Source organism: Spea bombifrons, chromosome 2 (assembly GCF_027358695.1).
Source record: "Spea bombifrons isolate aSpeBom1 chromosome 2, aSpeBom1.2.pri, whole genome shotgun sequence".
In the NCBI taxonomy this organism is placed as follows: Eukaryota; Metazoa; Chordata; class Amphibia; order Anura; family Pelobatidae; genus Spea; species Spea bombifrons.
Window position 1 is genome coordinate 62012044 of NC_071088.1, and position 15833 is coordinate 62027876.

The 15833-nt window shown below is 40.1% G+C and overlaps 1 protein-coding gene across 3 annotated transcripts in view; it reads left to right on the plus strand.

The window, feature by feature from the left end:
• The window catches only part of CRYBG2 (crystallin beta-gamma domain containing 2), a 53587-nt gene that overhangs the window by 26089 nt on the left and 11665 nt on the right, over window positions 1-15833 (plus strand). For 2 of the 3 annotated variants that reach the window (XM_053454498.1, XM_053454499.1), the window contains 13 exons: window positions 1255-5641; window positions 5869-5916; window positions 6061-6179; window positions 6574-6724; window positions 7440-7579; window positions 7778-7904; window positions 8588-8623; window positions 10742-10878; window positions 10990-11116; window positions 11229-11371; window positions 11832-11958; window positions 13782-13814; window positions 14022-14134. In XM_053454498.1, the coding sequence (XP_053310473.1) occupies window positions 1255-5641; window positions 5869-5916; window positions 6061-6179; window positions 6574-6724; window positions 7440-7579; window positions 7778-7904; window positions 8588-8623; window positions 10742-10878; window positions 10990-11116; window positions 11229-11371; window positions 11832-11958; window positions 13782-13814; window positions 14022-14134 (5688 nt within the window). The remainder of the gene's footprint in view (window positions 1-1254; window positions 5642-5868; window positions 5917-6060; window positions 6180-6573; window positions 6725-7439; window positions 7580-7777; window positions 7905-8587; window positions 8624-10741; window positions 10879-10989; window positions 11117-11228; window positions 11372-11831; window positions 11959-13781; window positions 13815-14021; window positions 14135-15833) is intronic. The other variant, XM_053454500.1, reaches the window with a different exon arrangement.

Here is a 15833-nt window from a genome sequence, read left to right on the forward strand (position 1 = left end):
TTTTAACCCCCTAAATGGCAGAGTGGCATATAGGGGTATAAGGCATTTCTGGAGGCAGAGTGCTCTATACAATGCCTTTTAACTCCCTTAATGCCACTCTGCCTCCTGAAATGCCTTATACCTCCCTATGTGCCACTCTGCCCCATAATATGCATTTTAACCCCCTAAATGCCAGAATGGGATATAGGGGTATAAGGCATTTCTGGAGGCAGAGTGGCACATAGGGGGTCAAAAGGCATACCATGGGGCACAGTGGCATATAGAGGGTTAAGAGGCATATCATGGGCCACAGTGCCATATTGGAGTGGCAAGCCTGGGGGCAGATGTGCGTAACTGGGGGACAGTTTGGAAAATACAAGAAATAAAAACAAAAGAAATCTTTTTCTCAATCATAGCTTTTATTAAAAAAAAGAGTTTACATGAATTAACATTTACTGGTAAAACTTTTTTCCTTTGGGGTCGTCTTATATTCAGGCTTTTTCTTTTTTTCCTAAGTTAATATTCAGATTTTGGGGGGTCGTCTTATAATCAGGGTCGTCTTATAATCGAGCAAATACGGTAATATGTCATGTGTTGTCATCTGAGGTTGTATTTACCTAATTTTTAGACCTGCTAAGGAACAGATGATTGTTGTTATGTCCTGATTTTTTTTTGAATAAATATAATTTGTACTGCCCACTATACCACAAAATACCTCATCAACAACACCTGAGCTCTATGCTGAAGAAAATTTGCTAAAATACACCTCCCAAGTACCTGTATTTGGGTCTCAAATCCCTGTATAGCTTACAATGTCTCAAGCTACTTTATTGTTAACAGGTTTCAGGTGAGGGCATGTATATGGAATAAAAACTCACAAGACTTACAAAATGTAGTTAAAAATACCTCACCCCACTCCCCGCAATATCTATAATTTAGATAAGAACAGCAATACAATAAATAAAGAAAAAATCCCAAAGACCCTGTAAGAAACAAAGGAGGGGGGTCAACAACCCTCACCCGCAATGCCTGCTCAGGATGATTATCTGTCCATTTCTTCCCTTTAATTTAATTACCTATTTTAATTTTAAAACTTTTCATGTAACTGTTCTGGGGAAAGCACACTTATACACATGGGGATAATTAATCCACAAGTTGCTTGCTTTTTTTACTATCATCTATTTCTTGTAGTAAAGTATATAAGAATTGTGTGTGATTTTTTTTAGAATTTCCATTTTAATATACCTTTGAATTAATGTTGTTACTTCTCTCTAGATCTTGTGACGTGCCAGTTGAGGGGTGCTCCCTTCCCACATCTGGCTTTGAGCAGAACAGTGAACACTATAGGTTTGAATCCCCCAAGATGGAGAAAGGCAACCATCAGAAAAATCGTGGCTGCAGCCCATATAGGAACCAAGATCTGAGAACGGTAGAGATAAGAACCACAAATGAAACAACGAAATTATCTAAGAATAGGGAAAAAGTACAGAATAGGAAATTGCCAACAGGCTTTGTTACTCCAGAGATCTACATGGGCCATGTACAATGTCTGCGAAATGTTTTTGAGGAAATTACCCCAAGAGAGCAGGTGGCTGTACGAGAGGGGGAATGCAAAACTAAGATGTATGGATCACTCAGAGAAAAAAAGCGTCCAGTGACTAGGGACCTGCCCATCTCACCTGGTGTCCATGGACCAGTATACTCTCAAGTTTTTAACCCCCTCAAAAAACAGTTTTTGGAGAAACAATGTCAACATGCTACATTCTCCAATATAGTGAACTCTGCTGTGCAACATACTGTTCCACTGCCACAGGACATGAAGAGAGAATGTACAGAAAACAATGGGCCTTGTACAGACACTTCAATCTTTCAGTCAGCAACCAGAAACCAGGAAGAAGGGGATGCTAATTCTAAACATACTAGATCCCACCTCCAGGATCGTCACCTTCCCTCCAGTATTCGAGTGTCATCAACAGAATGCACTACTAATAATCCATCTATCACTCTGAGGTCACCAAAAGGCTGGAAAAATGAGAACCGTGTTCTTAAATCACCCAAAGCCATTATTGCACAATGTCTTGACCCTAAAGTGATCCATGATTCTTCATTGCTACCTCAGAAGTTAGAAGCATTCTATTTCTCACCTGTGAAAGCAGAACCTTGGCATAACACCTCAGCCTCACACAGACCTGAAGATGCTGACAGACCAAATAATAATTGGTCAGTAAATGACACTGATGTTTCAGATGAACAGTTTAAAAGTTCTTCCAGTGTTGACCTAGTTCAAGATGTGAACAATCATTCTTTTAATGATGAAGTTATAAGAAGCAAAGAAAGAAAGAGAGAATGTGTTTCTCCTATAATAATCAAAAAAACCCAGTTAGTTGATCTGCAGTATAAGGATTCAGGGCAATCTAAAAACAGAAAAAGCAGGACAAATAATTTTACAGTAAGGGAGGAACAGACAAGTGAAACAAAAAATGAGTTAAAAACGCACAATGTAAGCCTAAGGTTTGCACCAAAATTGAATCCATACCAGGAAAACACTGAACCAGATCAAAATGAGAAGCTTCATAAAAACACAAGATCTTCATTAGCACCACGAAAACAGTACAGAAATATTCATATTAATCCATCAAATGACAATATTACAGAAGAAGAAAAAAAAAGTAAAGCCCGGTGTGTACAAAACATATCGGTCATAATTGATAAAAGAGAAAGAGAAACTGATGGTAGCAGAGGGACTCTTGTAATTTTAGCAGAGGATACACATATTAGAGAGAAAGAATTACTTACCAGGTCTAGCTCCACATTAACAGCAGTAAAAGAAATAAAAAACAAACCCCTAGAAGAAACATCTTTGAGGCCCTATTCTAATTTTGATGATAAAAATGACATTGGTGGAGATGAAATATTGGAAAACAAAACAATGGAACAAATAACATTGGATCAAACAGCGTATGAAAACATTTGTATAGAGATGTCACCAAAATATAACCCCAAACATAATAATCATAGCACTTTATGTACAGAACAATATCTTTCTGAAATTATAAATGAAACAGAAATGCCAGCAGAAGATGTGATGGACCATACTTTAGCTGAGATTAATCAAGAAGGAAATGTGAAGGATTCTTACAGAAAGATAATAGTTGAAAAGCTAACAGCTCAAAAAAGGCATGAATCAGAAGAGGCCGTAGTTGGAATACCAGCTGTAGTCCCAAACACAGGAACGTTTGAAAATACTCAAGTCATTCAAACAAGCATTTTAATGCGTCAGGATGAAAATATTATGGTTCTCCAAGAATCTGGCGATGTTGAGAAAATAAATAGTAATATTAGACTTCAGCCAGATGAAGATGTAGGGAAAGAGAGCATGACTAGCGATGTAACAAGCCAAGTTCACAATGTTGTATCAGTTGTGTCCACTAAACACAAACAAGCTGAAAATTTACTTAACCAACAAGATGAAAATGAGAATTATGAAGCTAAAGGTGAAGGAGTAAAATTATCTCAAAGCATAACTGTCCAGCGTAAAGAATTATTGAATGGTGAACAAGCTGGTGATATCAGAGACTTAGCAGCCTTGATAGAGAAGGCAACAGAAAATACCACTGAATATCTTTTGGACAATGATACAGACAAGGGTACAGGATTGATTAACACCTCTAATCATGCGTTACTTATGGCTTCCTTAAATAAGGAGGCAATAGGAGGTGAAATAATCCAGTCAGTTGGAGATGATATTTGTAACATGGCTGATCATTCCTCTGATGTGAATAATCATTTAGGTAACATCACAGTTATTGTGTCAACAGACTTCCCAGTGGTAGATGATAGTCTCCAGGCTCATCAAGATGAGGTAGAACAAGCAGCTTATAGCACTAATGAAAAGAGTATCAACATAAACGCCATTGCCCAGCCATCTAAAGATGATACAAACCAAGTAACATGTATTAATAACCAACATAAAAGTGTGATTAATATGCCAGCTAACAATGTGTCCTCCACAAAACATGAACTAGTTGGAGATATTAATATACTGACTTTTACCAGTGAGACAGAGCAAGCTGTCAATATTACTAAAGTATCTGATGGCCACAACAAAATTACTTCCACATTTCATGATTCATCAGAAACTGTTAATACCCAGCCAGTTGTAGAAAATGTAGACCAAACACAGGAAGACTGTGATGTCATCACAAATCACTGCAGAGATAGGATAGATAAAGCAGCAGATAGTATTAATGCAGTTAATGATACAGCTGTCATTGCGTCTCCAGAAAAAGAAAGCATGGCAATACAACCAGCTGGAGTTGTTATATATCAAAATACTGACACATTAGCTGCAACAGCAACTAAAGAGTTGTCAGAAACTGTCAGTGTGCAACACGACACAATACAGGAAAGCATGGTGACAGAAAACACTGGAAACGCCATATTAATAAACACAAGTAATTCACAGAAATCAGTCAACAGAAGAGATGATGCAAATGCCATAAGTGATGTTTCCAGCAACCACAAAGGGGACTTTGATATATCTGCAAACACAGAACCCAACTTTCGGGAATTTCTTAAGCTTGGTGATAAAAACAGTAGCCAGGTAGAAATGACGGGTGTAAATGAAAATCTTATATTGACTGATCACAGCAGGACTGTGATGCCATCAGAAATACCATGCATTAATACTTCAGAGATTACACATTTAGCACAACAGACCAAAAATTGTAGACATATTGAAACAGACCCATGTGTGGTGTCCTTTGACCATGAAGAGACAATGAGAAACGATTCTGTGCCACAGCTTAAGTTACCTAGTATGGAGACTATTGAAGATGTAGCCATCAGGAGTGAAAGGGTTAGCCAAGTTTTAGCAGATGAAGAACCAGAGGTCTCGGAGAACATGGAGGTATGGGTAAATAGACTACGGCAGCTAGAGTCTCCTGAAAATTTGAGGCTTCCCAGAGCTCAACGCCATCATCGTGCTTCTCCACTCTCCATGTTTGCAACTCTGCCACCCATACAGGAAGATCAGGGATCACCCACAAATATACACACTAATATTATGTGTAGGTTGCAAGAGGAAAATGATGAGCCAGAAAAAAGCATACCTGGAAAATCAGGTTTAAGCCACCCTGGAGTAGATACCAAAAATAATATGGCAGAATCAGACAAGCCATACTCTTGGGAAAGAAGCACTTTAACACCATCAAACAAGGAATCTCCACTTGAGATGATGCGGAAGCATTCTGGCGATGCAGTTTCCAGGAGTACAGCTTACAAAGCCTTAATTACACAAAACCTCAGCCAACGTCAAGGTTCCATTATTGGGTCATTGCTGCTCTCTGATCACCTAGATAAAAAAACAGAAACGTCCGAGGGAAAGGTTTATTCTAGGCTAGAAAGTAGCTTTCTCCTCAGTAGCTACAGTAAAGGTAAAAAAGACCCACATGGGAAAGGTGAGAACACGTCAACTTCAGGTGATGACAACAACGAACTTCCACCAAAAGAATCTCTGGACAATCCACAGTTTCAGGACACTGATGAATCCTGCACAGAACAACCTGATAAGACAGCAGCTGGGCCGGTTACAATTGATATTCCTATATCTAAACCATACATACCAATTACTTCTCAGCCCAAAGATCTACCTGATATCTGGGTGAGATTTCTTGAAGGTTTAATGACTAATGCGATAAATACTGATCACTAAGCAATTTTATTAATTTACATTTTTTGCATTGGTAAAACCTTAATATGTAATTATGTACAATTGACCTTTTGTTGTCAACTTATGTTATTAATTTTATCAAAATTGTTTATTGATCTGTAATTATCAAGTAGTATTTATTGGGTACCTTCTAGTAATTATGTTTTTGTTCATTGTAGCTTAACACCAAGAAGGAGCATGGGAAACTGAATCCTAGACCAGGGAAGGTAAGTGCTGTTTAGTGGTGGTGTACACCTGTGTGTTGCATGGTGGAGGAAGGAAACTGTAACTCTCTAGGACATCCAAAAACCGTGTTCCTGCACCACTCCAGTCCTCTTGCCGCCAATTAAATTTTCCATATTCTTTTACAGATCATTCTGTTCTCTGAACCAGGGTTCAGGGGACAGAAATATGAGATCTACAGTGATTTGGGTAACACAAGTAGTTGGGAGCTGCAACAATCAATGTCCGTGCGTGTTATTCGAGGAGGGTGAGTGCACATATGGCTTCCACCAAGCTGGACATCTGGCAACGCGGATATTTATTGTATATGGATTTGCATAGACCCTTATTAAATAGCCACTTTTTAGCAAATTTACTTGCTCTAGGTACTTTAGCTAATGTTGGCAACTAAGCTATTTTTGTTTTCATCTTCAGAACAAACTTTCTATATTCAGGTTTGTTAAATTGTTAGCAAGAAAAACTTGGATATAATACTCTTTTATCTGATACAACCGTTCCTTTTATCTCTCTATCCCACCTTAGCAAAAAAATCAGTACTTCAGGAATATGCATAATTGTCAATAAAAGAGCAGTAACATGCTGCATAAATTATATAGTATTATAGTGTATAATTTATTTGCTTATCTTTAAATATACCGTAGCTGGCTGCTATATGAGAAACCACTGTACCGTGGGAAACGTTTAATGTTACTGGAAGGTGATATGGACTTAAGCTGCCCATGGGGAACAAACACTGAGGATGACACAAGACTAAAGAAATCCTGGATCGGATCCTTGCGCCACGTGGTTAAGGTGACCGAAATATTCAGAAACAATAATAATTTGTGTGCATAAAAGTGAATAAAAAATGTAATAAATACTCTCCTTCCAAGTTTACTCGCACAGCCGCAACCCTAGAACAGCACTCTCCAGATGCTGATATCCACAAATAAATGTCACAAAGGGGCGCTCATGATGAATAAATATGAAAAAAAAAAAAGAAAAAATATGCGTGTAGCCAGACCAAAGAACTGCAACAATGTATTCAGTTATAGTTGCACTCACACTTTGACTGTAATATTCTGGCTCATCTCAATACCTCTTCAGTATAACCCGAATATATAGATGGGAAAAAAGGAACCAAATGGGATGGGAAGTTCTTTGGTCTACGCTATTGCTTTTTGCGTACTTTTTCTTTTTCATATTTATTCATCATGAGCACCCCCTTGTGACTTATATTTTGTGAATAGACAGAAAATTAACAGTGTTACCTAAACAACACCTAAAGTAAAAATTAACAGTGTTACCAAAAGTTGGAGGTACGTAAGTTGCTAGATATGAGTTTAGTAATCTTTAATATTTGCTTGTAAAAAATATAAAATTTGCTTCAAGTCAGATTCCCCTATAAGGTACTGTGCAAATTCTAAGGATAAAAAAATAGCAATTTTTGTTAGATAGGAAAATCTTGTCTGAAAGAGACTAATATGTATTCATATATCATTTATCTGCTACTCACTTTCTAATTCAGGATTTTCAAGTCCCAGAGATTAGTCTGTTCCTAGAGGAGAATGGTGAGGGTGAGAAGGTGAAGATTGTGGGACCAGCACCAGATACACGTGTGAATGGCCAGCCTATCAAGACGGAATCAATCATTGTCCACAGTGGACTGTAAGAAAAAGTTTTGCTGAAGTGTGTGTCAAAATGTGGAGCAATTTGGCAAGCCTCAAATAAAAAAAGGCTGAGGTTATTAGTTTGGTTAAGGCAAATGAGTATAACCATTGTAGCACTGAGTTGAGTTTTGGGCATTGCGTTATTGTTGAACGGTATTTTTTTATCACTCATCATACTAACCATCTTTGCCTACAGTTGGCTGTTATATAGTAAACCATTCTTTGAAGGAGACCCATACATTCTGGAGTCTGGGGGATACCCCAACAAGAAAGCATGGGGTGGGCTGGATTCCGACTTATGCTCCCTGCAGCCTGCACGAATAGTGAGTGTAATTTTTGAGTCACTAACTGCATTATTTATTTTATGCATATATATTCTCCAAGGCCCGAATAAGGATCTTTGAACCTTTGAGCAATTACACAGACAGGCCCCTTCTCTGCATTTCCTGCTTTTAAGCACCCCCCCTCCCCTTTTTTGGCCTTTTTCTGTGTTGTATCCTTCTGTTCTATTATTTTTGTTCATCTTTGACAGTTTTTCTTGTCCTTTGTCTTTATTTGCACATCACTTGCTGACATATTTTCCGCACTTTTTTCTATCATCTTAGATTTCGCTTGCCTGCCTTTTACATTTCTCATGCTCCTTCTGACTTATATGCCCCCCACATACATATATGAACACACATACATGCACACACATGCACACCTATACATAGATGTACAAACATGTGTATAAATATATGTATGTGTAAAAGTATATATGTGTGTATATATACATATATACGCACACACATATATACATGTGTGTACAGTGTATACTGTATATGTATATGTGTACATGTGTGTCTATATACACACACATACACATAAACATGTACACACACATATAATATACCTCGAGCCATCAGTCTTTGTTTTATTTTCAACATTTCTCATTTCTCCCTGAATCTCTCTTTAATTTATAAAATATTTACACATTTTTTTCAATATGCTGTTTTTTCCTATTTAGGGAGGTCCAACTGTGGAGAAACCAAATGAACCAAAAGTGAGTTTTAACAAATAAGAGCACAAATGCATATACTTAATACAGTTGAATATTATTTGCATGAATGTGCTACATGGTTATACAAATCTGAACACCAGTCAGCCAGTGTTCTCCTATAAATGTAAGTGTATCTAATGGGTCACTAAAAATGCAGAGATATGTGCAACAGTGGATTTCACTTTTGAGTATTTGAAAGCGGTTGGGGTTCAAGCATGTTCTGCACAGCCTGCTCTTAGACACTTCTGCATATGTAATAATAGACAAGGGTTCCAATGTTTGTACCTGGCTGCACCATACATGACTGCTTAGGCCTTGATCTTCAAGCCGTCAGAGTCCCATTCCCCAACCCCCTTACCCCTAAATAACAACATGAGACCTGGAGTGGGTAATTACGTTAGCCACAGCCTTACTAAAGTTCTCATACTACTGATAACATGAACAATACCCTTAACAACCCGCCAGCTGCGGAACAGTGAGCCCAGTAGGCAGTTCTTACCCCCATGACCAAGAGTCCTAGTTCAGCAGGTGCCATGATCACCTGCTGGACCCACCTCTCTAATTGCCTCCGTAATATTATCCATTCAACTTTGGCAGTTGGGGAAACATATCCACCACCACAGCCATCGACCTAGGGCTGCCAGCACCCTCTCAATGCCTGCCAGCAACCCCATGTTCAATATATCCAAACTAATTTTCCTCACCATGTGCTCCGCCAAGCAAATACTAATTATACCCTGATGTAGTAGAAGGAGGACCAAACCCCTACCATGGACAGAGACAAGCGCCTAGAGAAAGCCCTACCCTTGGGCACAACTTTGCATACAAAGGTCAGATGACTCAGCAGGACTGCACCTGCTTTAGCTACACCTTCTTGGAACTGCTCATGCATCCCAATCTTTTCCTGGTGGGAGAGGAAGAATCATGTTTTACGAGTCAATCTCAATACCTATGAATGAGATAACAGTCTGTGGACCCTCTGTCTTGTTCTGAGCCAGTGGAACCCCAAACTCAGAAGCCATTTCCTGAAAACAACCAAGAAGCCACCGAGAAGCATAACCCTCAGCCGGGCCCACGAAAAGGAAATCCTATAACCTCTTTGCTCCACCGCCCACTCCAAAAAGGTTGCAAAACCTTTGAAATCATAATAATAAATTGAACAACTTATTGGCAAACACATGCCACAGGAGGTCCGGGGGAACTCCAGTTACACCTGTGACACCTGAGGTTCGAACAACCTGCAGTGCCCTATCAAAGCACATATAATGAACCCTTCTGAGATAATGATCCATTTACTGATGAACTGACTGGTGTGATAAGTGATGGATAAGGTATTATTACCCAGTTCCTTCTCAGCGACCAGCCCCAAAGAGACACTATGGTTAGGAAACGGAGGCTTGAAAAAAGGGCCTGCTATTCTACCTGCCCTACTCTCCTTAAACAACTTGTCCACAACCACTTACTCATTAAAACAAACTAAACACAAATTCTCTGCATAGCTAGGAACCTCAGGCAGAAAAGGGAATCCAAAAAAACAATACTAAACAATCCTTCAACATCATTGTATCATTACGCTTATTGTCCCGTCAGATCCACAGCAGCATCCTTTGGACACTCATCAAAGTCATCCTTACCACTCTGGTAAAGCATCCACTTATACGACTCAGCCAGGCAGGAGGCCTAGCATCCATGGCCCTCCATCCACTCCTTTTCCCTGTCGCAACAGGCTCTGTTGCTTCGAGTGAATCCCTGGATGATGACTGTGCCCTCCCTATCAAATCTAACATCACACCCATGCTTTGCCAAGCAGTCTCTAAGAAGGGACTCCAAAAAGATGGCCATCAGCCCAACCCCAGTACCTTAGTACTTAGTAGGACAGATCCTGTCCATGCAGAGCCAGGAAGGAAAGAGACAGACCCCCGTCTTTCTTAACTTTATGTACTCCTACCATTGTTGCAGCTGCTGGCATTCCCCTTCCCTTAACAGTCCAGATAGACTTTTCTGTAAAAATTAGGTATGGCTACAGTGATAGAGTGGTTACTATACAGATAGCAATTCAGTTCATGGTAGTATACAGTGTTATCTTCAGAGATTGTGATGCCTATTGCCCTCTCTCTTCAGCTGCACATTTTCCAATTGCCTGGATTTGAAGGGCAAGTTTGGGAGGTGACCAGAGATCTGCACTCAGTACATGGAGAGCCAAACTCCAACGGTGAGCGTCTAACTTCTGTGGGATCTTTGAAAGTTCTTGGAGGATGGTAAGTACACAGCATACCACACATAAACATCACCCGTTAATGTGCATGTTGAGTAATAATGTGTAACACTTTCCTTTGCTATCTAATGATTTGTCACCATATTCATGACAGTTGGGTGGCATATGAGAAGGAAGGTTTTAGAGGTCACCAGTACCTGTTAGAAGAAGGTGAATTTAGAGATTGGTCCCACTGGGGTGGCTACAACAAGGAGTTGGGTTCTATTCGTCTGATCCGCACGGTGAGCATATGATTATCATTTTTCTGCATGGTCTTTATTGCATTGCACAAGATAAGTACCAAGGTCTGTAATATTACTGGCACACCAAATTTCATTTTCTGCTTATTATCAGGATTTCTCAGAGCCAGAAATAGTGCTGTATGAGGATCCCGGGTCCTCAGAGGGTCCATGCCTACGTCTAAGTGAAACACTTGCTGATGTGGAGGTTGCTAAGTACAGGACAAAAACAGGTTCTATTCATGTACTGAGTGGGGTGTAAGTGTTTTCAGATATACAGTATTTCCCTAGACATCAGTTTTTACTTGGTTTATTATTGACTTGCACAAGCTCTGTAACTATCTTGCCTCATAGCTGCTGTGCTGCAGTGTCTTTGGGTATGAGAAAAGGGTGTCCAGGCATAGCAGTGGGAAGGCATCCCATCATGCCTCCTCAAACATTTTAGATTGCACCACTAATCCAAGACATGCATCAAGATTTACCCTGGCTCAGGCTTCTATGGGCTCATCCAGCCTTACGCGAATCCTCCTTCCATCTGGCACCTTTTCAGCATCAGTTATCCTTGCTATTTTAAATAATGTTCTCATTCAATGAATCTCCTTTTTATTATCTCTTGCTGTTAAACTTTCGTTCCCTCTTATCACAATTACTTATATCTCTAGCAAATGCATGTTTTGTTTTATCATTAAACATATATGCACATTTGTTTTCTTCATAGATGGGTGGCCTACGAGAATGTTGATTTTTCAGGAGCACAGTATATTCTGGAGAAAGGAGCCTATCACAGCTTCCAAGACTGGGGAGCTGAGAATCGCAAAATTAGCTCTGTTCAACCAGTAATACAGGTGAGAGCTGTGTGGTATCTGTGCAGATGATACACTGCATAACCAAAAGTATGTGGACACCTGACCATTACACCTACGTGAGCTTGTTGGAAATCCATTCCAAAATTTGAGATTATAATAGCCCCATTTGTAGTGTGTCTGAGGAAATTTGTGCCCATTTAGCCAAAAGACCATTTGTGAGGTCAAGCATTAATGTTTGCCGAGAAGGCCTGGCTCACATTTGGCGTTCCGATTAATCCCAGAGGTGTTCAGTGAAGTTAAGGCCAGGGCTGTGTGCAGGCCACTTTAGTTCCTCCACAGAAAAATCCTGAAACCATGTCTTTATTGACTTTGTTTTGTGCACAGGGGCACAGTCATACTGGAACAGTAAAGGACCTTCCCCAAACTGTTCTACAAAGTTTGAAGTATATTGTCTGAAATGTCTTTGTATGCTATAGCATTAACGTTACCATTTAGTGGAACTGAGGGGCCTAGCCTAAACCCTGAAAAACAGCCCCAAACCATTATCCCTCCTCCACCAAACATTACAGTAGGAACTGTGCATCCTATAGGTAGCATTCTCCTGGCATCAGCCAAACCCAGATTTGTCCATTCACCACTCTAGAGAATGCGATTTCATGAACTGAATTGTTGCAAAGGTAGCATCCTTTGACAAAGCCACATTTAAAGTCACTGAGCTCATGCTCAGAAAAATACCCCTCATCCAAATAGAGGTATGACTATAAGACTAAGATCCAGATCCCCTGCATCGTGACATGACCTTCAGGTGTTCCACCATAGAAGCCCTTGTGGAAGTACCGTCCAGCAGCACCGGAGTTTGTATATGCACATCCTGCAGACGTTCACTGGCTGCCAAAGAGGAGGATCCCCCGCAACTCTGCAGGAGACCTGGATCCTCCTCTCTGGCAGCCGGTGAACGTCGGCTCGATGCGCGCAGACAACCTCCGCTGCTACCCGACACTTCCGCCTGCCTCCTATGATGGAGCACCGGGGTGATTTGACCTCCGTTGCTCAGTCATAGAAGCCCCAGCGGAAGTCCCGGGTAGCGGCAGAGGTTGTCTGCACGCATCGTGCAGATGTCGACCGGCTGCCCCCGCTTCACACCAGGGAGTCTGGAGCATGGGGGACAAGTGTAGGGATTCATCAGTAAGTCATGGGGGGGGGGATAAAGCATAGCAGGGGGGCATATTGGCAAATAGGGAGGAATATGGCATATCTGGGGGAAGAGTGGTAAATTGGGGGTATAAGGCATATCGGGGGGGCAGAGTGGTAAATAAGGGGGTATAAGGCATATCTGGGGGCAGAGTAGCATATCAGGGAGGCAGAGTGGCAAATAGGGGGTATAAGGCATATCAGGGGGGAAGAGTTGCATATCAGTGAGGAAGAGTGGCATATAGGGGGTATAAGGCATATTTGGTGGGCATAGTGACATATAGGGGGTATAAGGTACATCAAGGGGGCAGAGTAGCATATCAGGGAGGCAGAGTGGCATATAGGGGGTATACGGCATATCTTGGGGCATAACTGGGGGGCAGTTTAGCAAATAAAAGAAAATAAAAACAAAAAAATGTTTTTTTTCTAAATCATAGTTTTTATTAAATATGAAAACATAGTTTACATGTAAATTAATATTAACTAGTAAAACTTTTTTCCTATAGACTAGTCTTATATGTAATATCTAGATGCTTGTATTACAGTTTGCATATTACATGCGTTTCATGTTAATAATAAACCTATGCGATGACTAGGTCTCAACATGTTGCCTATATCCTGTTTTCGTGTGTGTTTGGTTTAAAATGTTATTTTCTTTTATTTTCTTTCAGGTTGGGGGGCACAATCTACATTTCTTATCTAAGGTAATAACAGTATACATGCTGGATTACAAGGTTTGGCTTTCTGAATTGATAGTCTCAATTTGTCTGGCAGGATTAGGATGCGTCTGATACAAAACATAAATTTTGACTTTTTTGCTAGTAGCAGACTTATCTATACTTTGATAGTTAAACAATAGTTTTACTGATTGCTGGCACTAACCATGCTAACTTTCCCATTCTTTCTTTCAGATTCAATTGTTTTCTAAGCCCAACTTTCATGGTGACTGCCTGACCTGCGAGGAGGATTGTGTTTCTCTCCCAGAATCCTTTTCACCCCAGTCCTGTCGGGTAGAGGGAGGCAGGTACGTTTTCTATTGACTATAAATCATGTGCAAAATCAAAAAATTGTATACTTAGGAACGGACAACGCTCTTGGATAATTTTAAGTTTAATGTATATATATAGATACAGATTCACTCCAGCTATCATATACATTTTAATGCGTATCATAGCTGTGAAGTCCCTTTAAATTTTTTTTTTTTTCAATACTTTGGAAACAGTGATTTTTTTTTCTTGATGGTGTGTGTTGTGTGTGTGACTGTAAAACACAGCAAACTAAAAATGCTTTCAAAAAATATTTGGTGTGACCACCCTTTGTCTTCAAAACAGCACCAATTCTCCAAGGTAGGCGATTGGAGGGAAGAGGGTGAGAAACAACGCTTCTCCCTTTTCCTCCAAAGAGAAATTTTTTTTTTTAAAAAAATATAAACAAAAATCAGTGGTATCATTGTGACATCACTGCCATCCATAAGTTCTATCTATATTGCACTGCTACAAGAATTAGTCTTTGCAGGAAAGAGAGAAGCATGGCGGGAGTTCCTTGCAACTTTGGGGCTGCATTTCTCCAAGTAGAGTTGGGGATTTGGTATCATTCAGAAGTACAGGCAGATACTTATCCATCATGCAATACCATCAGGGGGCATCTGATTGGCCACACATTTATTCTGCAGCATAACAACGGCTCCAAACATACATAAACACTTCAGCTTAAAGAACAACAAGTAGTCCTGGAAGTTATAGATTGGCCCCACACAGAGTCCTGATCTCAACATCATTGAGTCTGTCTGGGATTAAATGAAATGAGATAAACGACTAAGGCTGCCTAAATCCAAAGAGAATATGTGTTTGCAGCAATTTACCTGTTGAGTTCCTTAAAAAACTGTGTGCAAGTGTACCTAGAGTGTGCAGGAGTTGATGTTATTGATGTTACAAGCCATTTTGACACCATTACAACTGGTTTTGGTGCTATTTGATGAGGTAAAGTGGGAAGGGACTGTATGTAGGAAAGTACATATAAATGACTGATAAGTAGACAAAAAAATGGTGACAAAATGTGAACAGTGTGTTTGGGTTCTTAAAATATTATTCCTGAGTAGAGTTTATCAAGATGGCTGCCCATTTACTCTACCAGCAAAACCTCTAGTCTGGTGAGAAAACCAAAAAGTATTGGCCTGTGTGAAATTACTGATTATGTTTATACATTTTTTTTTTATTTTAATTTTCAAGGAATGATTCCAGTTTGTGGGTTGGGCAGAGGCGTATGTGTAGTCAGGTGACCCCTGGTATACTAGTCCTGAGTAGGCTGAAGTTGCTTGGAGTCAGAACTACCACAAGCCGCAGGCAGCAGAACTGAACACCGTCTCTCTAGTAGCGCTAAAATCTTGTCCTTCCCACCTACTAAAGTAGGGGGCGATTTTAGGTACTACCGAGAACTCACAAAGTTACTTGGTGACATCCAGAGGCTTGTAAGCTATTCAATGGTGAAGCACAGAATAAAATCACTAGCAGTGACACCACAACTGCCCCTGGTGCTACCACTACTGCTAGCATTCCCTAGAGCAAAGAAGGGCAGGCACAGTCACATGTTAGCAGCAGATCTACTTTTGATCCAGAACAAAGAGAAGAAGAAGAGGGGGAGGTCTAGCCTTGCAGTAGGAGTAGACCTTAAAAGATGTTATCATCGATAATGTTAATGACGAGAATGATCTGGATTTTGATTAT